This window comes from Hemiscyllium ocellatum, chromosome 20 (assembly GCF_020745735.1).
Source record: "Hemiscyllium ocellatum isolate sHemOce1 chromosome 20, sHemOce1.pat.X.cur, whole genome shotgun sequence".
Taxonomy (NCBI): Eukaryota; Metazoa; Chordata; class Chondrichthyes; order Orectolobiformes; family Hemiscylliidae; genus Hemiscyllium; species Hemiscyllium ocellatum.
In genome coordinates this window covers 9903563-9931365 of record NC_083420.1, presented here as the reverse complement: position 1 = coordinate 9931365, position 27803 = coordinate 9903563, and the positions used below count along the sequence as shown (strand labels likewise).

The window sequence follows — 27803 nt, the reverse complement described above, 5'->3', positions numbered from 1 at the left end:
GACCAGCAAAGAAACTCCACTCCCCCTTTTTACTTCCCTCCCTGTCCTATCTGAAGCATCTGTACCCTGGAACATTTGAGTTGCCATCATGTCCTTCCTTCAACCAAGTCTCTGAATTTGCAATTACGTCATACTCCCAGGCACCAATCCAAGCCCTAAGTTTGTCTGCCTTACCCTCTTTGCATTAAAGCATATGCACTTGGGACCACATTCATCTGCTCTCTGCCTGCTCTTCTCCTTGGTAATGCAAACTTTATACTTTATACTTTATAAGGATGCTTATCGGAGTGGACGCCTGTGACTAGTGCAGTGTTTCAGGGATTGATGCTGGGCCCATTGCTATTTGTTATCTATATCAATGATTTGGATAACAATGTACAAGGCATGATTAGTAATTTTACAGATGACACTAAAATAGGCTGTATCATGGACGGTGAGGAAGGTTATCAAAAATAGCTGCAGGACCTTGATCAGCTGGGGAAGTGGGTTGAGAAATAGCAAATGGGGTGTTAGATCTTGCATTTTGGAAAGTCAAATCAAGGTAGGAATTTCATGGTGAATGGTAGAGTGTTAAGCAGTGTAGTGGAACAGAGGGATCTTGGAGTTCATGTGCACAGTTCTCAAAAAGTGAATTCACAGGTTGAGACAGGGCAGTGAAGAAGGCTTTGGCAAACTGACCTTCATCAGTCGGGGCGTTGAGTATAGAAGTTGGGAAGTTGTGTTGCAGTTGTACAGCATGTTGATGAGCCACACTTGGAGTATTATGTTCAATTTTGGTCACCTTGCTATGGTATGGATGTTATTAAACTAGAAAGAGTGCAAAAGAAATTTACAAGGATATTGTCATGGCTCGATGGTCTGAGTTATAGGAAGAGATTGGACAAGCTAGGACCTTTTTCTTTAGCGTATAAGAGACTGAGAGAGGATCTTATAAAAGTGTATAAGATCATGAGAGTCATGGACAGGGTGAATACACTCAGTCTTTTTTCCCAGGAATGGGGAATTGGGGAATCGAGGACTAGAGGGCATCAGTTTAAGGTTAAAGGGGAAAGAATAAAAGGGAACCTGAGGGGCAATATTTTTACACAGAGGCTGGTACGCATATGGAATGAGCTGCCAGCGGAAGTGGTTGAGGCGGGTACATTAACAACAGTTAAAAGTGATTTGGACAAATACTTGGATAAGAAAGGACTAGAAGGATATGGGCCAAGTGCAGGGAAATGTGGTTAGTGTGAATGTACATTTTTGTTTGCAGGGACCAGTTTGGGCCAAAGGGCCTGTCTCCGTGCTGTAGGATTCTCTAAAACAGGATAAACTAAACTGTTTATAACACGAATTGAAACATTTTGAAATATATGACAAAATACCTTCCCATCAATCCCTTTCAGTATTCTCACCAGGATGAATTTACTTTTCTATCACATCCATAGAGTTTAATTTAACTGTCTCTTTAATTCCCAACCTTGAGAATGTTATAGCCCCTTCCTTGAATCTTTGTACAACTGAACTTCAAACCTTTCCATATGGTTTTAACCAAATAATTTTGGGCTGGAACCTTCAAACTAAATTTACACTGAGGGTGTCTATTTCTTTACAGTTGTAAACTATTCCCTGTCTTCAGGAATGACTGTATTGCATATTACATTTCAGCCAAAAAATATGCAAACTGAAACTATAACGTTTTCTAAGCTATAGGTGTTTTCCCCAAGTCCAAAAACAATTGTCCAATCTTCTAACTGAAAGTGAGTGTGCTGCACTTTTTACTTCACTTGTAAAAACTCTCCCAATAAAAACAAAACCGCATCAATCTCTGGAAGTGGCGTTGAATCTGTTTTTTAAAAGAAATCATGTGACTACTGAAATGCTAACTAATTAATCTTCAAATCTTTTCATAGACTGAGGCTACATGTCAGTTATTCAAAATCCACACCCTAAAATAAGTTGTAATAAATAGTGTTAAAATGTATATTAATTACACTGCTTCTGTCACCATTGTTTTGACAATTACATTATTGAAAAGGCAGAATGGGATCATCAAGTCATTTCTGGGTATGCCCTGTGTGCATTGGGTCACCTCACTTCCTTGAAGCTCCCACATTTCCTCCCACCTGCCTTTGAAATCCTATCGCCCTCCCCGGCAATTGCACTTCCCTTGCGCTCTATTTGGAAGTTGGCTGTTTCCTTCCCTCCTTTAAAAACCTGAGATATTTCTCACTCTGGTGCCATCACTGTTTATCACAAAGATAGCAGATTTGGCAGTGACTACTCCCATGTTCTGAGACAACTAGAACTGATTTGACTAGCTGGAACCTCTGAAAGGTAAGACCTCCTGCCATTGAGGACTGGAAGTCTGATACTTGGGCTGATTCGATTAGATTAGCTTAGATTCCCTACAGTGTGGAAACAGGCCCTACGGCCCAACAAGTTGAAGAGGAACCCGCCCAGATCCATCTCCCTCTGACTAATGTACCGAACACTATGGACAATTTAGCATGGCCAATTCTCCTGACCTGTACATCTTTGGACTGTGGGAGGAAATGGAGTACCCAAAGGAAACCCGCACAGACACTGGGAGAATGTGCAAACTCCAAGCAGACAGTCGCTCGAGGCTGGAATCAAACCCGGGTCCCTGGTACTGTGAGGCTGCAGTGCTAACCACTGAGCTACTATGCCACCCTGTTATCACTTCAGGGTAGCCTTGTTAAAGTTCTACCTGGTAAAGGTTTGGAACTGATGTGCCCCCCACCATGCATAAAACCCAGACCAGGATGTGTAGGGGGTAAAGTTAATATAATGTTGATTCTTTAAAGTCAAATCCCTTCTATGTACAGAGGAACCTCGATTATTCAACATTCAATTATCCGAATATCGGATTATCCAGCAAGATCATAAGGTTCCGATGCTTGGCTAAACTGTTAGCCGGCATTCGATTAACTGAACGAAATACTCTCCACCCGTGTCCTTTGGACAGTCGAGGTTCCTGTGTACTAATGATTTTCTAGGATTTCTGCTCTAATTCACAGACTCTTAAGTTTGTGCATACTGTAGGGGAACAGCAGTTATCTTTTAATACAGCTCAAGTGATTCTTTAAGAGGAATGGTAAATTTACAATGTCAATGTTTCTTCACATTGGACAGGGTCTAGGCTGATTTTGTCCATTGTTTCTTTGGAATGAAAGCAGCAACTGGTGAAGTCACTCGAGATTGCAAACGCCTTTTAGAGAGAGAAAAAAAAGTTGTCGATACTCAAGTTGCTGAAAATTTTGTATATTAATTTTTGCTTTTAATTTCCCAGAGTAAACCCCTGAATGTAGAGTACCTGATGATGGATGCGTCTATATTGCTACCTCCTACTGGCACCCCTCTAACTGGTATAGATTTTGTGAAAAGACTGCCATGTGGGGATGTGGAGAGAACAAGGCGGGTAAGCACCAGAATACAGTTGGAACTGATAAACTGAACAGTTCAACTATTTATTTGGTTCACTTTATTTTGACTGCAAGCACTCAATACTTCAAGAGAATAATAAAATTATAGTTTACAATAAGAAATCTTTCAACATCTTTTTAAGTAAATTTCTTTGTGAATTAAGTTTTAAATTTGGAAGTTGTATCATAAAGTAACAGCACAAGGTAATTATTGAAATTCAAGCTTTGTGTAAAGATTTGTAGCTCGGGTGCTGGTTGTCGAGGTTGTGGGTATGTTCGCCGAGCCGGGAAGTTGTTTTGCAGACATTTCGTCCCCTGTCTAGGTGACATCTTCAGTGTTTTCGAGCCTCCTGTAAAGAGCGGCTATACTGTCACCAGGAATTTATTTGATTTGACACGGTGCCACAGTGCTTCACAGGAGGCTCCAAAACACTGAAGATGTCACCTAGACAGGGGATGAAATGTCTGCAAATTTATTGAAGTTGCTGTAATTCTTATGGGAAAGGTGCAGTGAAAATCAAGTTTCACTACTCCACTGTCTGTACCTAAAGTGTAAATGTCTGATTTAATCACCAAAATGATTGCTTTACCTCCCTTCATTGCCGTTTTCTAGAACAAATGACACTTTCCCAAGTTTCATCAATATACTCAGCTTATGTATTAAGGGATTTGTATTCTTTAAACAAAGGGGCAAAATAGCTTATTAACTAAGTCACTATGAGGACTTCAACAATGCCCCCTTAATCCACATATATGTGCACACATTTGTATGTAGGCAAGTCACACAGCACTGCAGATGTATCATAGGCTTGACAAAATAGGCAAAAGCAGAGCATCACTTTTGTCAGTAAAGGATTCAAATTCGGAAGATAGAAAAGGTTGACTTCTCTCCGTTCCTTTGAGATCTTATTTTTTGACAGTTGTAAAATGATGGCGATCTTAAGATATATCTCCGATTCGGATGGGAAACAAGAAACACTTGAAACGTTCAGTTTACTTTCTTCTAAAGTACTTCACTGAGAGCTTTTCAGCCCAGTTTTCACCGGTTATTTTTTCCTCACTGAAAGAGAGAGCACTGCCTTTCCTTGCAAGCCTTTACACCACTGCCACATATAGGTGTGCCTTTAAAAAATCAATACTGATTTACAGGCTGCTGCTAGGTAACCTTAAGCACAGAGTTAAGGGTTTTTCCCAATCTGTTGCAAATATTAAATGATGTATCAGAGTTTGCTGTAATGAAATAAAGCCCTAGAAGCTATTAACAGTTAATGATTCATTTCCTGAAATACTCCTTTAGTTGTCCTGTTTAATTTCATTTCCTGAACTTGCATATTTATTTGGAATAGGCTGAGTGGAGCAACCGAGTTATAGGTAATTATGGTGCTATACAATGAGTATTTGATGGTTTCTTTGTGCATTAGCTGTATTTTTCCACCATGCATGTACTGTAGTAACCAAACATTAAGCAGTTCACAGCTGCATCATCAAAATTGAGAGTCTTCATACAATTTTAGAGCCTTTAGTAAGTTACTTGAGACATTTCCCTGCCCAGCCTTTTGTTGGAAAACCAATGGAGCAACAAAGCTGACACACATTCAATGTAATAAAGTGCACCAAGGTACTCCACAGGAGCATTGTGAAATATAAGTTGTCACCTAGTCACATCAGACAATATTCAATGCATGGGCAAATGTTAGGCCTTGTCATCCCATAAATGAATAACAAAAAAAAAATCGCTGTTCTAATATAGGTCAATACAGCAGCCAGTATGCTCTAAACATTAGCCACATTGAGGTTATGACTCAAATTGTATTTTGTCTTAAGTAGATTGTAGAATAAATATTGCCATAGACTTGGCAATCATTTTTATTTTCTTTAAATTCTGACATGGGTCTTTTCTGTCCAAATAAGTGAAGATGATGGCCTAGTGACGCGATGGCTAGACTATTAATTCAGAGACCCAGGTAATGTTCTGGGTTTGAATCCCACTATGGCAGATGGTAAAATTTGAATTCAACAAAAATCTAGAATTGAAACCATCATCAATTTGTCAAGAAAACTCCATCTGGTTCACACATGGCCTTTTGGGGCAGGAAATCTGCTGTCGTTACCTGGTCTGGACTACATATTACTCAAGACTCTCAGAAATGTGGTTGACCCTCGAGGATGGGCAATGAATGCTGGCCAAGCCAGAGATGCCCACATCCTGTGAATGAACTTTCTTAAAAAAAAAGGTCTTGTGTAGAAGATCTCTGGATCAATGTGATGTTTCTTCTTTATTTACAGCCTGTATTTTCTTAAATAAAGCTGACCTAATTTCAAAACTTTGTTGCAATATTGAATTGTCATTTTATTTTTGCTTTTTTAGGCAATCAGGGTTTTCTTTATGCTCCGTTCTTTATCGCTGCAACTACAAGGCGAGCCAGAGACACAGCTACCACTGACGAGGGATGAGGATCTTATTAAAACAGATGATGTGTTAGATCTGAGTAAGTATTTAAATACGCTGCTGGTGCTGCTTTTGTTTCTCACCATGGTTATTTGAGGGCTGCATTCCTTTACGTTTTAAAATTTCTTGGAAAGGGAAGTATTGCAGTTCATGAGCTGTGTGAATCTTGCTTTCTTGATTTACTGGAAAAGTATTCACATAGTTAGTGAAGTTGTACTGTTTTGTTATCCAATATGGGCAGGGGAATGCATTGACCACTGACTCCTTGAAGTTGTTGATGATACAAACCACAGTTAAGAAACTCTGGTTACTGTCAGGAATAGCTAATGCATAAAACTTCATCACCTTAATGTCATGTGTGCTTTGAATGTAATGGCCAAAATTATTTCTATGGCATTTTTGTATGCAATGGGAAATCCTATAGAAAGTCTTATTTTAATTTTAAATTCAATTATTTATTGTAAGTTTAAATTACTGAACAAACTTGGTGTCAATCTACTTTCAAGGCCAGACTGAGGAAATGCTAAAAACAAAACAATATGGTTAACTTAGCATCATGGATGTGGTGGTCGCGTTGCCTGTCAGTTAGATGTGGGCAACAAGAGGCAGCCGTGGTGGAGGTGGTGGAGGGATATTTAGGGTTTGAAAGCAGGGATGGTAGAAGATAGATGGCAATCAAGAGCAGGATAATTGCTGCCAATGATGGGGTTCTGTTTTGACTCGAGGGTTCTGGGCTGTGGAGACAACAGCCACGTTAATTTGTGTCGTGGTCAGATATTGCATGAACTTACGGGGAATGTTAGAGAATTCAGCAACAGGTGGCAAAGAACAAAGGGATCGAGGTAAGCGTGGGATGGTGAGAGATGGCAGTTCAGGCTTATTGTGCATTCAACCTTAGTCAGTATTGATGCTAAAATTTTGCATGTTTATAGTTTGCCAATATCAGCTTCCAAAGAAGACTTGAGCTTCATGTTCATTGGTTACTTTGGTTGTTGTTCCTTCGATACATACTAAGTCATGTACATATGCATGATTTGCTAAATTAACTCCCATCTCAATTTGATTTGGTTTTATGAGATTTATAGCATATTATTCTCTTCAAAATATTCTTGAAGTTTCATCAAATTTTGAAAAATTCACATCCATCACTTTATTCCTAATGAAGATTCATGTTACTCTTGTGAACCACTGGTTTTAATTACTCCCATCTAGTAACAACACATTCTAGACATGTTGATGTTTGAATTTGCTATAGATTATCTTTCCATTACCATTTGTGCTGTTGAATTTCAATTTTCCGTTCTTGATATTTGATAGCTGAATTTATACCAGTGCATTCTTCATTGCTAGGTTTTGGAAAGAAATAAACTTGGAAATATTAATTCCTGTATCGTCAGTTGCCCTGAAATGGTTGTTATAGAGTCATAGAGATGTACCTCATGGAAACAGACCCTTTGGTCTAATTTGTCCATGCCGACCAGATATCCGAAATGAATATAAGTTTAAAAACCACACAACACCAGGTTATAGTCCAACAGGTTTATTTGGAAGCACTAGCTTTCAAAGCCTTATTTTGAGCACTGCTCCTTCATTAGGTGATTGTGGAGAACAAGACTGTATGACACAGAATTTATAGCAAATGTTTACAGTGTGATGTAACTGAAATTATGATCAAAAAAGACCCGATTAAGTCTCTCATTTTCTAGAATGACCATGTAGGTTTCAGTTCGTTCTTATGTAAATCGCAGAACTTTTTTTTTATAAGTTACATTCTCAAGTGCACTTTAACAATTGGTGTCATGTCGGCCCAGATAAGGTATTGAAGGTGAGCCTCACAGGGAGTTAACCTAAAATTGTGCTGATTGTTTTACTGTTGTAGATTTGATTGGCTCGCCCTACTGAAGAAAACTAATTCTCAAGCAAAGTTGTTTGTTGGACAATGTTCCAGGCCCTGTGAAAGCAGTAGCCCAGTACTAATGATGATCAACATGTTAATACTTCAGACTTATCCATCATGTGCTGGCAATTCAATGGGTGGATTAGTGCGAAATTTGGCTTGTTGTACTATTGGTGAGGTCTGGGCCCATGATACAAGTCTAAAGTTATCTTCCTGCAAACCACCTTGTTTTTCATTCCTGCTTTTGCCAGCTTTCATGTTTTCCATTTTGCAAACCCATCGCTGCTGGCTCTTCCCACACCAGTCTTGTACACGCCTTTACTTACTGGCTTCTCTCTGCACTCCACCTATAGTCTCATTTTTAACCATATTTTGATCTTACAAAAATGAAGAGCTTGTAAGCTTTTTGATGGAGGGAAGGAAATAAAATGGAATATTCTGCTTTTGCTCCTTTGCATTCCTAAACTTCCTGGCGTTATATGAATGAAATAACTATGCTTATACTGTTTCAAAGAAAAACTAAAACCCCCTCAACAAGTAGAGATGAATTTTGATTTGTTAGTTTTATATACTCATTATGATTTGTTTGCCAGTATGGTGGGTTAGAACAAACCTTTTCCTTTCGTCCAAATGTTTCCTGTTCCAGGATACAATTTAATGAAATTGTGAAATATTCAAAAATATTGTAGTAAAATGAGAAACCTTTCATTGCAAGTTTAAGTTTGAGTAGGTGCTTTTATTGTTATGATATTAGTCAGGTGTTCCACATGTTCTTTCTTGACATTGGTGTGGGGCATGATATTGTGCATAATAGTGGTTTTCCAGTCTACTTCACCAGCTTTACAGTAAATGATTCAACCACACTATATAGTTTAGATAAGAAAGTGGGATGGCTTAATTTTAGATTTTCTTTGTATTGTGGTATGTGGCTTTTTTTGGTCAGTGGCTTATGGTGTAGGTGTCTTTTTTAAGTGGCACGTAATAGTCTTGAGAGAACAGCTATATTTAATTCATTTTAAAACATTTACTGCTCAACAAGGCACAAACTTGTTCTAACAATCAGGCATTAACTTCTTTTTTGCTGTGGGTCACCGTGAAAAGAGAAAATTAACGAGTGTGTGGGAGAGTAATAATCATTGTAGGTTAACATTCCATGACTTAACCAACTTCTCTGAAAGCTCCCTGTTTTACTTCCTTTAATCCAACTTCCATCTTAGTCCTATCACTGAAACCACTACGGCCAAACTTACAAATGACATTCTCTTGAAAGACTGAATTAGAGTAGAAAATGCAGTGGATGTTTGAGTCAATATGGTCATGATGTGGGAGGATAGCATTTTTAGACCTAAGTCGGGACAAGAGAAAACTAAGTTACCTACGTGGGAAGTGTATCCACTCCAAAAATAAGGCTTAAAAAATTCTGTACATGCGATCATTGCAACTATTAAACTAGACTGTGGTATTGGAATATGATATGGAGATGTGAGGCGTTATGCACTTTGGTCAGAAGATCTTAAAACCAGAATATTCATATTTGTAAATGTGGATGCTTAGAGGAACTTGGATTACTGTTATAAAGAACACAAAAGGTTAGCTGGAGGTGCACAGTTAAGAAGTCAAGTTACATGTTGACCTTTCTCTCAAAAGCAATAGAGTATAATAATAAGAAAGAAGAAGTCTTGCTACAATTGTATAGAGATTGAGTGATTGGTACTGCGCAATTTTGATCTCCATGTTTAAGGAAGGGTATACTTGCATTGAAGGCAGTGCAGCTAAAGTTCACTGGCGTGATGGGTTATCCTATGATGGGAGGCTGAGTAAGTTGTGTCTATGAGTGTCTGGAATTTAGGAGAATGAAAGGTGATTTAATTGAAATGTGAAAGATTATGCAAAGGCTTGATAGGGTTGATACTGAGACACTTTTCCCCCTTCATTGGGGAACCGAGAATAAGTAGGAACAGTCTCAGGATAAGGTTCCAGTTATTTAAAATTAAGATGAGCATTTCTTTCACTGAAAATGTTGTGAATCCTTGGAACGCTATATCCCAGACAATTGTGTGTATCATCATGAAATTCATTTAAGGCTGCAGTAGATTTTGGTTTCTCAAAGAATTAAGGGATGCAGAGGATGGACAAGAAAGTGGTCTTGTAGACTAAGACTGACTATGTTCATATTGAATGGTGGAGCAGACTGGGCTATATGATCTTGTCCTGTTGCTTTTTCTTGTGGTGTTAACTCAACAGGTGCTATGTTCTACTCAGAACTACTTAAAGTTTGAATTAACCACGCACATGCTCCAATGAAAGCGTCTCAGTGGAATGGTTTAATTTAGCACAGATGTGCAATCTAGCCCAGGGACGTACCTGACTAGAAATGAAACAGTGAGATTTCCGATCGCAGCCATGTGCTTTGTTCAGTCAGCTCAGATTTTGACTCTGGATTTACATTTCATCACTTCAACAATGGCATGCAGCAAAACTGCATTGTGCTTTATAGAGTCATGGAAGTCCCGAGCACAAGTAAAGGCCCTTCGACCCATTGAGTCTTTGCTAGTGGAGTGGAAAGACTTTGGAATGTGTTTAATTTTCTCTGAGCCAAGAGTCACAGGTGAGGTGTTGGAAGGCTGGAGGTTGGCTAATGTGGTGCCACTGTTTTAAAAATGGTGGTAAGGAAAAACCAAAGAATGAGAGATGGTGAGCCTGACATCGATAGTGGGCATGTTGTTGAAAGGAGTCCTGAGGTACAGGATTTGGAAAAAGCAAGGGCTGATTGAGGATAGTCAGCATGGCTTTGTACGTGGCAAGTCATGTTTCACAAACTTGATTGAGTTTTTTGAAGAAGTAACAAAGGGGATTGATGAGGGCAGAGAGGTGGACATGATCTATGTGGACTTCAGTAAGGCGTTCAGCAAGGTTCCTCATAGTAGACTCGTTAGCAAGGTTAGATCACGTGGAATGCAGGGAGAACTATCCGTTTGGATATAGAACTGGCTTGAAGGTAGAAGACAGAGGGTGGTGGTGGAGGGTTGCTTTTCAGACTGGAGGCCTGTGACCAGTGGTGTGCCACAAAGATCAGTGTTGGGTCCACTACTTAATTGATATAAATGATTTGGATGTGAGCATAAGAGGTACACTTAGTAAGTTTATAGATGTCACCAAAATTGGAGGTGCAGTTGACAGCGAAGATGGTTCCCTCAGATTACAATGGGATCTTGATCAGATGAGCCAATGCACTGAAGAATGGCAGATGGAATTTAATTTAGATAAATGGAAGGTACTGCATTTTGAAAAGCCAAATCAGGGCAGGACCTGTACACTTTATGATCAGGTCCTAGGGAGTGTTGCTGAACAAAGAGACCTTGGTGTGCAGGTTCTCATAGTCCCTTGAAAGTGAAGTCGCAGATAGATAGGATAGTGAAGCAGGCATTTGGCATGGTTTCCTTTGCTGGGCAGAATATGGAGTACAGGAGTTGGGAGGTCATGTTATGGCTGTACAGGACATTGGTTAAGCCACTGTTGGAATTTTGCATGCAATCCTGGTCTCCCTCCTATAGGAAGGATGTTGTGAAACCTGAAAGGGTTCAGAAAAGATTAACAAGGATGTTGCCAGGGTTGGAGGGTTTGAGCTACGGGGAGGGGCCAAATAGGCTGGGCTGTTTTCCCTGGAGCATCAGAGACTGAGGGGTGACCTTATAGAGGTTTATAAAATCGTAAAGGGCACCGATAGGGTAAGTAGGCAGGGTCTTTTCCCTGGGTTGGGGAGTCCAGAACTAGAGGGTACAGGTATAGGCTAAAGGCGGAAAGATTTAAAAGGGACCTAAGGGGTTTTTTTTTTACTCAGAGGGTGGTACGTGTATGGAATGAACTGCCAGAGGAAGTGGTGGAGGTTTAAATCCATTTAAAAGGCGTCTGGATGGGTTTCTGAATAAGAAGGGTTTAGAAGGATAGGCAAATAGGACTAGATTAGCTTAGGATATCTGGTCGGCATGGACAAGTTGGACTGAAGGGTCTGTTTCCATGCTATACATCTTAATGTTTCTATGACTCTATAACTAAACAAAAAATCTCAAAGTAAACTTTACTTGGGATTATGTCCTTGACTTTGCATGGTAACTGCACTGTCATAGGGTAAATATTCTCTTAAATTGCCAATGAACAGAGTGCATGTTGATTGTGTAAGACGAGCTGGTGCATACAGTATAATTTGTTTCTGACTAAAATTGACAGTAAATGTGAGGACTATTGGAGAAACCCTTTCTGAACATCATGACATAGAACAGGGCACCAGCAACAGGGGATACCTAGGGCCACTGACACTCTGGAGTTCACGTGGCTAGGATCTTACCGTGTTAGGATTTAGTGACCATTTGTGTAGAAATATTCCAGCTGTGGATGGTGAGTTGTAGCAGTTTGAGTGTGAGCAGCCCATAATTCTGCTGATTTCATTTTATAAAGCATTATAATCTGAATGGTGCAAGCCTGGCTATGGATTTATGAATTATGTTTCCATTCTTCATGGAAAAGACACACTGATATGTTTCATATACCCATCTGATGTTATGTATTCAACAAATTATTGTTTTGGCAATATGAGGGAAAATACAGGTGTTTCCACAGTATTGTTTTACAGTAATGAAACTTGTCAACCTAAATAAGTGGGTGAGGTAATGAACTCTTCGTTTTGTCTCAACTTCCATTGCAGACATGATTACACTTCCCTTTATTATAAGCATGTTTCACACTCTCAAATGTTTATCAACCATTTACACAAGCTGTAAACTCAGTTTGCATTTGCAGAGGATTGTAGAGATTTATTCATTCTTGAAGTGTGAACATCACTGGCACAGCCAGCATTTATTGCCCATTGCAGTTGTCATTGTAGATACTGCCACAGTGCTCCGAAGGAGGGGATCCTGGATATTGACCCTGTGGTGGTGATGTATGTCCATGTCAGGATGGTGTGACTTTGAGGGAGCACTGAGCTGGTCTGTTCCAATGGGGCTGCCATTTTGGCCTCCAGGATAGGAGAGCTCATGAGCTTGGGAGGTGCCATTGAGGTGGCCAGAGCAAATTGCTACAGCGCATCTCGTCACTGGCATACACTGCTGCATTGGTGGGAGGAGGGAATACTTAAGCTGCCGGGTTGGATCTCGCTAACGCTGTTTGTGAAAGATTTGTTAATATTACCCACAACAAATTTTAATTCTGTAAAATGAATGAGTAAATCTATTGATATGGCTGAAATAATTGGTACTTTTCATGTTGCTAAGTTAAGTTCTCCCATTGTTAGTTGTTTTTGAACACACTTCAATTGTAGCATGGACAAGATTGAAATACAATATAGGGACCAATATGTTTCTGTTTGGTGCACATATTAATAAGTAACCAGTTTATTTTGTTTGGCTCACTTAATCTTCCAAAATCAGTCCAAAATCTTTAAAAAAGAATAAATTTTAAATAAATTTATTTCACAAAATGTGATTGGAATCTTAGATTAGTCACTCCTGATCAGGAAGAAGAATATTCACTCATTTAAATAGTCTGACAGTTTGCAGATGCTGTAGGCAAGGTTTCCATTGTTGAAAATGTGTTGCTGGAAAAGCGCAGCAGGTCAGGCAGCATCCAAGGAACAGGAGATTCAACGTTTCGGGCATAAGCCCTTCTTTAGGAAGGGCTTATGCCCGAAACGTCAACTGTCCTGTTCCTTGGATGCTGCCTGACCTGCTGCGCTTTTCCAGCAACACATTTTCAGCTCTGATCTCCAGCATCTGCAGACCTCACTTTCTCCTCGAAGGTTTCCATTGTATTGACTTCAAATGTTTCATCCTTTATTTCAAAAGAATAATGTCAGAATAAGAGGTTACTAGTTATTTCAACTTATGATGTTTCAACTGGCATTGAAACACAATACTGAAGCCTGATACTTTTTAAACATACTCACTTGGTAAATGGGTGAGCTTCCTTTTGGATCAAAGGCTGAACATTATACAGACTTACTAGAACAAAATGGAGAGACCTTTTAAAGATTCTCCAATCTCCTCTGGGAAAAATGTATTTTCTAACATCTTGGCAGCAACAATTATTGCTTTTATTTTATGATAAATAAAAGTATCATTTACAGCCAATGTTCTTACTGGTTTGTGTACTTACAACCCAGGAAGTTGTTGCCTTGCTGTGTGTTAAATACTGGACAAATATTTTGAAGTTGAAATTTCAAAGTATGATATTATCAGGCTACAAATAACCACAAGGTTTTATGGTGAAAAATGTACATATTTTGAATGATCTCCTTCAGGACAGGAGAACTTATATAGGTTTGTGAGGTGCTAAACAAGTAGCCAGAACAAATTGCTAGAGCACATCTTGTAGCTGGCATACACTGCTGCATTAGTGGGAGGAGTGAATGTTTAAGGGTTGAGCATCAGTAATGCTGTTTGTGAAAGACTGATAATATTTCCCACAACAAACTTTTTTTAATTCTGCAACTTTTCCTTCTTTCTAAACTGGTTGATGAAGAAATCACTTGCAAGAAGTGCACATCTTTCAAGACAAAAATCCCTCCAAGTGGGAAGATTTCATCAATTTTCTACAAAAATGCAATTTTTACAAAAATGTGGTTGCAGTATTATTAAGTCAGGTGTGTCAATGAAATCTCTCAACATTAATAACTTCAACTGCAGGGGTAATCAGCTATAAACCTTTGGAAGGAACAAATAAACTACTTGTCATTAAAAATATTCACAGCTAAGAAATTCTTGGTTAATTATGTTGCTGGTGGCTCTGCCTTCATAGAAATTCATTCTATTTTCTGCATTTACCACAAACAGTTGTAATGTGCTGTCCTGTCCAGTAAATAATGATAGATGTGTGCATCAGCTGAACACTGGTGATGTTTTAAGTTCATGGCAAAGGGGATAAGCTTAAAGGAGCTGTGAGAGGGATGTTTTTTAATGCAGAATGTGGTAAGTGCTTGGAATGTGCTGCCAGAAGTGGTGGAGGTGCCTTGACAGATATATGAATATTTGGATGTAGTTGCCTTACTCTTTTAAAATACTGTGGGTCTTAACTGCTTCAAACACAATTACATCTCCCCTAAACAAGGTGACCAATAATATGCATAGTAGTTGGGATGTAATTTCACTAATGCCATGTGTAAATGAAGCATAACTTTAGTATTCAATAATCTTCTATTTTTAGCCTATTTTTCTAATCAACCTCTCAAAGATATTATTACACACCTCTGGAGTCCATGCCGGCCATCAACTAAGTTAGTCCCACCTGCCTGCACTTGGCCCATATACTTTCAAATCTTTCCTATTCAAGAACTTTCAAATGTCTTTTAAACGTTGTAACTGTACCTGTATCAGCCACTTCCTCTGGAAGTTCATTCCACACAAACCATAGCAAGTGTAATAAATGGTGTGTCATAGGGAACTTTGCTGGAGGCCTTAGTGTTATACAATGGATGTAAATGACTTCAGTGAAGAGTCCAAAAGTATGGCTGATATATTTGCTGATGATACAAGGTACATAGGAAAATAAGCTATGAAGATGACAGGAGCCTACAAAGGAATGTTGATAGGTTAAGTGAGTTGTCAAAGGTCTGATGAACGTTGTGTAATGTGTGAAAATGCCAAACTGCCCATTTGGGCAGGAAAAATTAAAAGAAGCATTTTATCTAAAGGATGAGAGATTGCAGAGCTCGGAGATGCAGAGGAATCTGGATATCCATGTGCTTGAATTGGAAAATGGTAACCTGCAGGTGCAGAAAGTAATTAGGATTGTGAATAGAATGTTACTGGGGCCTTTTTTTGTGGTGCAGTGGTAGTGTCCCTACCCCTATACTGGGAGGCCTGGATGCAAGTCCCACCTATTCCAGAGGTGTGTAATAACATCTTTGAGCAGGTTGATTAGAAAAATAGGTTAAAAATAGAATGTTATTGAATACTAAAGTTATGCTTCATTTTCACATGGCATTAGTGAAATTAAATCTCAACTACTATGCATATTATTGGTCACCTTGATTAGGGGAGGATGTAATTGTGTTTGAAGCAGTTATGAGGAAAGACCTACAGTACTTTAGCAGAGTAAGGCAACCTAAATAAAACACAGGATCCTGAAGGCTGTTGACAGGGTAGATATCTAGAGGATGTTTTTTCCTGTGAATGAATTAAAAAAAACTAGGAACAAAAAACTAAAAATCAGGGATCGTCCATTTAACAACCTGGCAAACAACCAATCCTGCAAAAATACTCTGTCTATCCATTTTATCCTTGCTGCTTATAATTTTGTAAACTCCTTTTCAGGTTGCCCCCTCAGCCTCCAACCAGGCTACATCCTTCTGGTAGTATGGCTACCAGAACTGTACGCGATGTTCAAATCGCGGTCTACCTAAAGTTTTATACAAGCTTCAACATGACTTGCCAATTTTTATATTCTTTGCCCCGCTTGATGAAGGCAAGCATGTCTTATGCCTTTTTGACACCTTACCCACTTGTGTGTAAGTTGTACCGTGGGCCTGTACAACTAAATCCCTTTGTATGTTAATACTTCTAAGTGTGGTTCGGTCATTTACTGTATACTTTCCTCCTGCATTGGACCTTGCAAAAATGCATCACTTGCAAAATCTAATGACTACTTTTAATCGTTATTGTTTAAGTACCCATACCCATTTCCAAGTGTTTTTGGGTCACAAATTATTGGTCTTGAAAACTGCAATTCACTGAGTTTATTTTATGCTGATCTAGGAACATATTTTTGGAGACTTTTAACTAGCTGCTACAAAAAGTAATGAGAAAGACAGGGCTGACGCTTAAAACTCTCATTAGATTTTGCAAGTGGTATTCTGCGTTGAAATATAAGCTAAATTCAGGGAAATTATCATGCTGTGAATATTGGTATACTCAGTTGCTTTTAGAAGTTAGAAAGAGCTGAGTTACAATTAATAATTCTGACATAGAAATGTGCAAGAAATGGTCCTGTTTAAAGTGTGTTGAGTATTTTTACTGAAAATGTTTTTTTTTAAAAAGACCTACTTCATATGTTTAAATGGGAGCCATGCCATTTAGTGACCACAGTACTTGTAATAATGAAACAAGAAATAGGAAGTCTTTTCTTATTAAGCTAGTCATACATTTACGTGAAAAATTGAGTGCTGTTTTAAGCATAGATCATCTTCTGCTCTTTGGTAACACCCTTTTTTTAGTACCCTCTATCATACCTGTTGCTCCAAATTACTTATTGTTCAGTTTTATGGCTGACTAGAGGAACACAACCAAGTTTTTGTAGTTAACTTTAGAAATTTTTATTTTAAAAAAGGCCTGAGCAAAATTAGTTGACCAGTTCAGATAACTTGTTTCAACTTATTTCATACTTCATGGCTTGATTCACATTGATGTAATAATTTGATGTTGCTTGTATACTTAAGCTTGCCAGTTGACGGTACATGTAATGCAAAAATATGTTACATCTTTGATGGAACAAGGCACTGAATCAGTAACCAGGTTGCCCACACACCACTTCACAATGTTTTAAAAATAAACCCAATAGAGTTTCCATCCCAGAATTACTTTTTTTCACATGGAACAGGAAAAAGTACAGTATGATGATGCAGAATTGCTTTTATTCATTTTGGGCACAGTAAAATCTGAAAAAGGAAAAAAATGCTTTGGTGACAAGGAGATGTATTCATTGTGGAAGTGGTTTGCTGGAACCTGCTTTCATTGATCATCATGTGAACAACTTACAGACCACAGGTATTTGACCTTTTGCCAAGGTTACATGACTTTTGGGAGATGTGTCCTGTCCAAAAGGAGATTTATAGATTCACATTACAGTATAATATAATGGCTTGGACGTATGATGTGGATCTAGGGCTGTTGTTATTCGTTGATCTTCACATGTAGCAATACAGCAAGAATGAGAGGACACTGCTAACCTAAATTTTATATCGAAGGAAGTGATGTGCGTTTGTCAAGAGGTTTTTTTCCCTTAACAACTATTTGTTCTCTGTGACCTGTCCCCTGAAGAAAAGCAAGCCTGTCACGATAATTATCCTTCAGTGTTGGTAAATACTGATGTCCCTCTAGTGGCATGGATATGAAGGTATTAGGGCTGTTGAAGCACAAAGGTAGACCATGCTAACTTCATCAAAAGCAATGCCAGACAGATCCAAATCAAGAAGTTTCTGTCACCAAAGAATCTCAGCATTGAGAGAATCGTCAGATCTCTGCAGGGCACATGTGAACCCTACAATACTAGTGCCTGCACCCAGCCCTCCAGTCTGGAGTATTGTGTTCAGCTTTGGTCCCCTTACTTGAGGCATGTAGTTGCATTGAAAGCAGATGGGCAGAGGTTCTCCAGATTGATTCCAGAGTTGGGAGATTTGTCTTCTGACAACAGTGCGAGCACTTTGATTTTCTGGAATTCAGAGGAATGAGTTGTAATTGAGCTGTATAAAATGTTAAAAGGGCTTGACAAAGTAGACGTAGGATGTTTCCTCGTGTGGGGTAATTTGGAACAAAAGGTCATAGTTTTAGATAAAGTATAGCAGATTAAAGATAATGGTGAGGGGGAATTGCTGTAAAAACTCTTTCTCTATGACTATTTTGAAGTGATGGGAGGTATCGTTTGTAGTGGCAGCAAAGATATGAATGATTTTTGTTAGCAGATGAACTGAGACCGGCAAATTCATGCAGAGTTACAGATTTGAAAATGTATTGGAGTATTTCTGTCAGGGAAAACAAAGGCAACTTTATAATTACATTTTCATTTAAAAGTACTGCACTCTCATGGATGAATATTCTCTCTTATGCAATCATTGCACTTTGTTAGTATATTTTCCACCAATTTGAAAATGTTGTTTGTTCTTGAAGTTTTAATATTTTATTTAATTAAGCTAAAAGTAGATTTTAAGTGTTGCAATCGATTTCTGTCATTTGTCTCGTAGAGGTAATTCTGTGAGCATAATTGAGCAGGTTTAGATGTGTGCACATGCTATTGTGTTATGCCTCTCAATAAATATGCAATGTACCTTTTAAGGAACATGCTCATGATATCATCAAGGCATGTGACCTAATAGCATAAAGGACTCTGTCTCCACCTTATTCAGTCTTTTTGCAGCATCACCTGCTGAGGAAACCATCCTACGGTACATTTGAATTCTGTAACTTGTACCTAGTCATACACGTGCCTGTGATTATACTGTACATATGTAAATGCCAGATGCTGTAATGCTATGAAATCCATGATACATTCATATAGAACATAACTTAGAAGTAGGCCGTCTGGCCCTTGGAGCCTGCTCCGCCACTCAATAAGATCATGGCTGATCTTTTCGTGGCCTCAGCTCCCCTTACCTGTCTTCTCCCAGAATCCTCAATTCCTTTAGTGTTCAAAAAATTATGTACCTTAGCTTTTAAAACATTCTATGAGGAAGCCTCAACTACCTCACTGGGCAGGGTGAAGAGAAGTTCCTTCTCAATTCAGTCATCATCTGCTGCCCCTAACTTTGAGCACTTTTGTCTTCGTTTCACCTGCCAGTGGAAACAACCTCTTTACTTCTATCTTAATCTATTCCCTTAAATTTTATATTTCTATAAGATCTCCACTCATTCTTCTAAATTCCAATGAATATACTCCCAGTCTACTCGGTCACTCCTCATAAGCCAACCCCCTCAACTCCAGAATCAACCTTGTGAACTTCTTGCACCCTTCTAGTGTTAATATATCCTTTCTCAAGTAAGGAGACCAAACTGCATGTAGTTTGTGGCCTCATCAGCACCCTGTACAGCTGTAACATAACCTCTCTGCTTTTAAACTCAATCCCTTTAGCAATGAAAGGCAAAATTCCATTTGCTGTCTTAATTACATGTTGCAACTGCAGACCAACTTTTTGTCATTCCTGCACAAGGACAGCCAGATCCCTCTGCACAGCAGCGTGCTGTGTCCTTTTTACTGTTGTTCTTACTGAAATGGATCATTTCACGTTTATTAACATTGCATTCTATCTGCCATACTTTTGCCCACTTGCTTAAACTGCCAATGTCCCTTTCCAAAGTTTCACAGTCATCTGCACACTTTTCTCTGCCACTCATCGCAGTGTCATCTGCAAACTTTGACATACTACATTTGGTCCCCAACTCCAAATTATCTGTGTGAGTAATTGCAGTCCCTGAGGCATACCATAGTCACTGCCAACCAGAATAGCAGTGATTTATTCCCACTGGTTGCTTCCTATCGGTTAACCAGCCTTCTTTTTATGCCAATACATTGCCCGTAATGCCTTGCATCTTTGTCTTATGCAGCAGCCTTTTGTGCGGCATTTTGTCAAATGCCTTTTGGAAATCCAGATACACAAGTCACTGGGTCCCCATTGTCCACCATGTTTGTAATGTCTTCGCAGAAATCCAAAAGATTGATAGTGAGGTATGACCTGCCTGTCATGAACTCATATTGTATCTGGACAACAGGACAATTTCTATCTAGATACCTTGCTATTTCTTCTTTGATAATAGTCTCGAGCGTTTTCCCCATGATAGAAGTTAAGTTAACTGGTCTATAATTCCCCATATCTTGTCTACCTCTCTTTTTTTTAAACAGTAGCGTCACATTTGCTGTTTTCCAATCTGCAGGAACGACCCCAGCGTACAGTGAATTTTGGGAAATTACCACACAAGCATTTGCTATTTCTCCTTCCATCTCTTTTGGTACCCTGGAGATGTGTTTCATCAGGGCCAGGAAACTTGTCTACCCTTAGCTCCATTAGCTGGCCCAACACAACTTCTTCCATAATAATGATTGTTTCCAGATCCTCACCTATTTTTGGCTCTTTGTTAATTACTGGCATGTTATTAGTCTCCTCCACTGTGAAGACCGACACAAAATAGCTATTCAGTGCATTGGCCGTTTCCTCATATCCCATCACTAAAACCCCCTTCTCATCCTCTGAGGAACCAATGTTTATTTTAGCCACATTTTTTTTTGTTTTATATATTTTTGGAAACTTTTGCTATTTGTCTTTATATTCTGAGCTAGCTTTTTCTCATAATCTATCTTACTTTTCTTATAACTCTTGTGGCTTTCTGTTGACCTTTAAAGCTTTTCCAATCTTCTAGTTTCCTGCTGATCTTGGCCACTTTGTATGCCTTCTCTTTCAATTTGATAGCCTCCCTTATTTCCTTAAACACCCATGGCAGATCACCCCATTTCCTAAAGTCCTTCCTTTTCACTGGTATATACATTTGCTGTGCATTGTGAAAAATTGCTTTGAAAGCCCTCCACTATTGGTCAACCGTCCCATCATAAAGTCTTTACTTCCAGTCCACTTTAGCCAACTCCTCCCTCATCCTATTGTCTGCCTTGTTTAAGCACAGGAACCTGGTATTGGATTTTATCTTCACACTGTATTCTAAATTCAACCATACTGTGATTGTCCGATGCTGGAAACCAGATTCTGGATTAGAGTGGTGCTGGAAAAGCACAGCAGTTCAGACAGCATCCTGCTCCTTGGGTGCTGCCATACTGTGATTGCTCCTTCTCAGAGGATCCCGAACAATGAAATCATTAATTAGTCCTGTCTCATTACACAGGACAAGATTTAGGATAGCTTGCTCCCTTATCAGTTCCATTATATAATGTTCAAGAAAACTATCACGGATACATTCAATGAACTCTTCCTCAAGGCTACCTTAACTGACCTCATTCGACCAATCAAACTAAAATCCCCCATGATGATTGCAGTACCATTTTTACAGGCATCAGTTGTTTATTTGTTTATTGCCCACCTCAACGTGATATTATTATTTGGTGCCCTGTAGACTACATCTATCAGTCGCATGTGTGTCTTACACCATGATAGCTGAAGAATGTCACTTCTCATGTTGTGTCATTTCATGGTGACAGCATGTTAGTAAACACCAGTAACTGCTTATTAAAGAATCCTCACTGAAGATTAAATAGTATTGGATTGTTGAGCATTTGGATGACCAAAATAAGTTTTCTTGAGCTCAGGTCACTTTTATTCTACTTAAAGTTCAGGACCTATCAAGCTAGAAGCCCTCTGTCTCTTTTACAAAAACAAAAAAGCAAAACTTCTACCTGCTTTCCAACATAAACGTTAAGGTTTGACAGTTACAAGTATTCTCATAGGTTTAAAGCTAACAGCTAAAATTTCTCCCTATAGCCATACAACTAAAATCAGCAAGTCATCGGCTACTGTCAGTTTAAATACAGGGCCTATCTGTTTTTAGGGTGATTTTATAATTTAAGGAAGCTTGCCTCTGTGCAGTGGTCAGTTGATTCCACCATTATTTCCTTGAATTAGGTGCAATGATATTTTTTTTGGTGAAAAGTCTCTGATGGCTGAAGCCTGGCTAAGGTTTTATTTCTTAAAAGTACGGACCAGTACTCAACAATACTTAGAGACCACAACTGAGAAAAATAAAGTAAAATAGAAGGAAAAATAAATGAACGAGGGGGGAAAAAAAACTAAACAACCCCAACACGCTAATAAAACCAAAAACCATAGACTTACAGCGCGAAATGGAAAGCAGAAATTTGATTGGACAGCAAGTGAAATCTTGACTAAATTACAGCAACAAATGCGGCTTTACTTCAACCCATAAATAATCCTGACATCTGGAGAGTACTTGACCATCTTAATGTAAGATCAATTTCTGGATTGAAGTAAGTGAGGACTGCAGATGCTGGAGATGCTGAAAATATGTTGCTGGAAAAGCGCAGCAGGTCAGGCAGCATCCAAGAAGCAGGAGAGTCAACGTTTCAGGCATGAGCCCTTCTTCAGGAAACCTTCCACAAACCTGACTGCCCCGGCCGACCCATTGTCTCAGCCTGCTCCTGCCCCACCAAACTCATTTCTGCATACCTTGACACGGTCCTGTCCCCCTTGGTCCAAGAACTCCCCACCTACGTTCAGGACACCACCCACACCCTCCACCTCCTCCATGATTTTCGCTTTCCCGGCCTCCAACGCCTTATCTTCACCATGGACGTTCAGTCCCTGTACACCTCCATCCCCCATCACGAAGGACTCAAAGCCCTCCGCTGCTTCCTTTTTCCCGCCGTACCAACCAATACCATTCCTGAAGAAGGGCTCATGCCCGAAACGTCGACTCTCTTGCTCCTTGGATGCTGCCTGACCTGCTGCGCTTTTCCAGCAACACATTTTCAGCTCAATTTCTGGATTAACAGGCTCCAATTTGGACAGAAACCCCAAGAGTCTATTGAAGGCATTTTTGCAGATCAACACATCCTTGAGACCAAAATTGACACTACTGCCAAGATATTACAACTGTGCATCCTAAAATACATTCCCTAATGACTGGCAGGGTCTATAAAAGACTGTCCTACATCATATAATGGATCAATTCCCTGCAAAGGCACAATCAGTTCACCTTGGATTTACAAAATATTCTACATAGAAGTTATGAATTTTCTAACAATGCTAGGACTACCAGTACTTGCACAGATCTTAGCATTGTAACCATTCGTGAAGATCAAACCACAAGCTTGGGTGAATAAAGCAGCCACAGGACACCCCCACTCAAAGACTGGAGAATGAAGCAGATACAGCGCCAGCAAACAGGTAGAGGGCTACCACAACTATGCACCAGACAGTGAACATTATAAATCTGAAAATCTGCAAAGGTTTATAAGATATGCAGTCAGCTAAGTTGCGTGAGGTAATTGCTGATCGTGGTTCTATATTCGAAAAGAACAGAATCCAGCTTAGACCAATGTACACATGCCAATCATGTACCGAAGTGTGAGGGAGGAAACTCCAACAGCAATTGTGTAACAATGCTGAGTAACTGTATCCAGCAGCAAGGCAACCAGTGTGATGGCCTGGACCTCTTCAGATGGGTATGCAATCACCAGATCAGAAGGAGTGATCAGACCTTTCAAATGTTATACCAAAGTTTGAATCTTGACAATTGTTTTCATATATTTGGTGAATTGATGAGATGTGTCTATGTGGAATAATATCTATCTGTTGGGAATTTATTTTCTTTGTATAAAGGGAGATATTGTGATAATGTGTCACAACAGATATGCAATATACCTTTAAGGGACATATGTCATCACTTCATGGGAGATGCTGAATTTGAATTCAGTTCATAAATCTGGAATTAAAAGTCAACCTATTGGAGTTATTGTCAAGGGTGGTAACTGTGATGTCCATCACCAAAAGTGGCTCAACCCACTTCAACATTGGTGATATGTTTTGTGTTTGTGGCACTACAACTGTTCTAAATGGGAAGCTAGATTTCAAACACCGCTAGCAAGTTAAAACTGGACATTCAAGAGGTGCTACAGGCCACTAAATGTAGCAGAATTGTATTCAACCACAATATGCAAGTTCATGGCCTGGCATGTCCCAAATTCTAACATTACCATAAAGACTGCAGGCAAACATGCCAGCAGTAGCACTGGGCATACCAAAGCGTGATGAGTCAACTTGACAAATCTACTGCACCGGTCAACTTGCAACCCAAAAAACTGATAGTAGCATTAAAGAGAAATGCTAATTCCAGTGGATCTAAGCTCTGCAGTCCTGCCTCATCCAGTCATGAATGGTGGTGGATATTTAACAAATAACATGAGGAGACTTCATAAATATAACTATATTCAATGATGGAGGCAGCAGCAATCTGGATAATCCACAAGATATGCTGGGACTTTTTTCCCTGGATCTTAAGAGACTGAGGGTGACCTTTATAGAGGTCTATAATTTGGAGCTCAGGTTGAGGTTCTGAATGTAAGTTTGCTCGCTGAGCTGGAAAGTTCATTTTCAGACATTTCATCACCATACTGGTTAACATCACTGAGCCTCCAGTGAAGCACTGGTGTTAGTGACCTGCTTTCTATTTGTTTTCTTTGGTTGGTGATGTCATTTCCTGCAGTGATGTCATTACCGTGGTGGTGGTATTTCCTGTTCTTTTCTAATGACATCGCCACAGGAAATGACATCACCAACCCAAGGAATTCTAAACACAAATAGAAAGGGGGTCATAACATCAGTGCTTCACTGGAGGCTCAATGATGATGTTTCCTAGTGTAGTGACAAAATGTCTGAAAACAAACCTTCTAGCTCAGAGAGCAAACTTACATCCAGGGGTCTATAATATCAATACTGGCATTGATAAGGTTTTTTTTTCCCATGGTCGAGGAGTCTAAAACTAAAGAGCACAGATTTAATGTTAGAGGGGAGAAATACAAAAGGGTCCAGAGGGACAGTTTTTTTTCTCTGAGGGTGATTAGTGTCTGGAGTAAGATGAAAGTAAGTACAATTTTGTCATTAAGAAACATTTATTTGGTACATGGATGGGATAAGAATGGAGGGATATGGACCAAATGTGGGCAAATGGGACTAGTTTAATTGTGGAAATTGGGCAGCAGCGACAAGTTGGGCTAAAGGACCTGTATCAATGCTGTAGACCTCTATGACTCAAAGGTGCACTGCACAACTCATCAAGCCTTCTCCAGCAGCACCTTCTAAACTTCAACTTCTGCCATCTAGAAGAGCCAGAGCACCAGATACAGGAACATCACGACCTTCAAGTTCCTTTTCAAGCCTTTCCTTTGGAGCAATATCACTGAGGTCAAAGCTCTGGAACTCCCTTCCTAACACCACTGGCAGTGCATTACACCACATGGACCGTTAATGATTCAAGAAGGCAGTTCACTCCCACCTTCTGTTCAGAATGGATAATAAATGCTGGCCAAGTCAGCCATGTCTACATCCCATGAACGAATATATAAAACAAAAATTACTCTGCCAACCTTCTCCGTGGAGAAAGTGAGGACTGCAGGTGCTGGAGATCAGAGCTTAAAAATGTGTTGCTGGAAAAGCGCAGCAGGTCAGGCAGCATCAAAGGAGCAGGAGAATCAACGTTTCGCGCATAAGCCCTTCTTCTCCATCATACTTCTGTGTTAATGTTAAAATCCATAATCTGATCACAAATATCATCCAACTTAGGAAGTAGCATTAATTTCAACATAGTGCTCAATGAGTTAATAGTACTTTGAACTGTAATGCGTCATGGCTGTTCTGTCTTGAACATGAAATGTATAGCATCAGTCAGAAGCAAACGTCCTGACCTGCCTTCAGGGTGTACATATCGGAATGATTGCTGAGACCTAGCAGAGATCTTTTCTTTAAAAAATAGCCTCGGGGATTCAGAGCTAATGGAAAACTTTGCATTCAAGGAATTCTACACTTGGCAGGTTGCCAAGAAAAAGAACGATGTTAATGGGCAGGCATTAACTGCAAGTAAAAAGTGAGGTCTGCAGATGCTGGAGATCAGAGCTGAAAATGTGTTGCTGGTTAATGCGCAGCAGGTCAGGCAGCATCCAAGGAACAGGAAATTCAACGTTTCGGGCAAAAGCCCTTTATCAGGATGCCCGAAACGTCGAACTTCCTGTTCCATGGATGCTGCCTGACCTGCTGTGCTTTAACCAGCGACACATTTTCAGCTCAGGCATTAACTGCAGCCTAGAATGGCTCACTCGTTTTGATTCACCTGCTTTCTGTGCGACAATCTTTACTCAAATTATTGCCACACTTTAGTACCGGGGCATTCCTGCACCCACCAGTATTTGAGATTAATATTGTACAACCAAACATGCTGCACCCAGTCATTTTTTTAAAGGGCGGTTTTCAGTTTGTAATTTTAGAATTGACATTTAGAGTTGACACAATGAGTGTCTCAAGGCTCTACCGTTCTGATATACTAATGGGGGCGGGGGGGGGGGGAGCTGCATCATCTTGCTTTGTTAAATATTAATTAGTTATTGATTGATGTGTGAGCCATCAGTTCTAATTGCCCAGTGATATGCTATCTATTAGAGTGGTTCTCTGACAGCATGCTTGGACAAGATAAAGGGTACACTGGCTATCTTCTTCAGTGACCATCTCTTGCTGTGTGCTAATTCAATATGTCCAAACTGCTTTCCTTTATAAGTAATAATTCCATGCATGTTACATATGAAATCCAGAATCAAGAACTGAGACGGCTAGGTATTAGATTAAGGTGTTGAACTCTGGCCAATTCCAACTTTACACTGAGGTAATGGAATTGGCCTCATAGCGAGCATGTTTCGTTACTAAAATTCCTCAAACCCAGTTTAATCAAATTTTAATTAAACCTGGTATACAATTTGGAGATGCCGGTATTGGACTGGGGTGTACAAAGTTAAAAATCACACAACACCAGGTTATAGTCCAACAGGTTTAATTGGAAGCACACTAGCTTCCAATTAAACCTGTTGGACTATAACCTGGTGTTGTGTTTTTTAACCTGGTACACAGTGTTTGTCTAATTCCTCACAGTGAAACAAGTCACAATTAGAATACCTTGTATGGATCTTTTACCATTTTGAAGACACACATAATTTGAATAGCTGATTACAGCATTCTTGGAATAGGCTCGACAACTGCTGGATGATTAGATTACTTACAGATTAGATTAGATTAGATTACTTAGTGTGGAAACAGGCCCTTCAGCCCAACAAGTCCACACCGACCTGCCGAAGCGCAACCCACCCATACCCCTACATTTACCCCTTACCTAACACCTACGGGCAGTTTAGCATCAATTGGCTTACTTATTTGTTTGAGATGAGGAGACAGGATACTGCCTATCCCTAACTGCCATTGAGAAAGTGGTGGTAAGCTGTCTTCCTGAACTGCTTTAATCCATGTGGAAAGGTGCATCCATGATTGTGTTGAAGAGGGTATTCTAGGAATTTGACCAGCATTAATTAAGGAAAGATGATTTACTTCCAAATCAGGATGGTGTGTGACTTGAAGGGGAACTTGTGTTCTTATGCATATGCCTCACTTGTCCTTCTGGGTGAGACAATTAAGCATCACCTCAAGATGCACCTGCATATGGTATCCGGATATATAAGAAAATGTGCAACAGTTAAGTTTACACCAAATTTTGGAAATAATATCTGTCTAATGAATGCCAACATTTGGAATCATCTTCCACCAAGTTCAAGCATG

The 27803-nt window shown here is 39.5% G+C and overlaps 1 protein-coding gene across 1 annotated transcript in view; it reads left to right on the top strand.

Moving 5' to 3' along the window:
- clec16a (C-type lectin domain containing 16A) overlaps nt 1-27803 on the top strand; it is a 269043-nt gene that overhangs the window by 169835 nt on the left and 71405 nt on the right. The window contains exons 18-19 of the mRNA XM_060840490.1: nt 3296-3424; nt 5797-5917. Coding sequence (XP_060696473.1) covers nt 3296-3424; nt 5797-5917 — 250 coding nt within the window. The remainder of the gene's footprint in view (nt 1-3295; nt 3425-5796; nt 5918-27803) is intronic.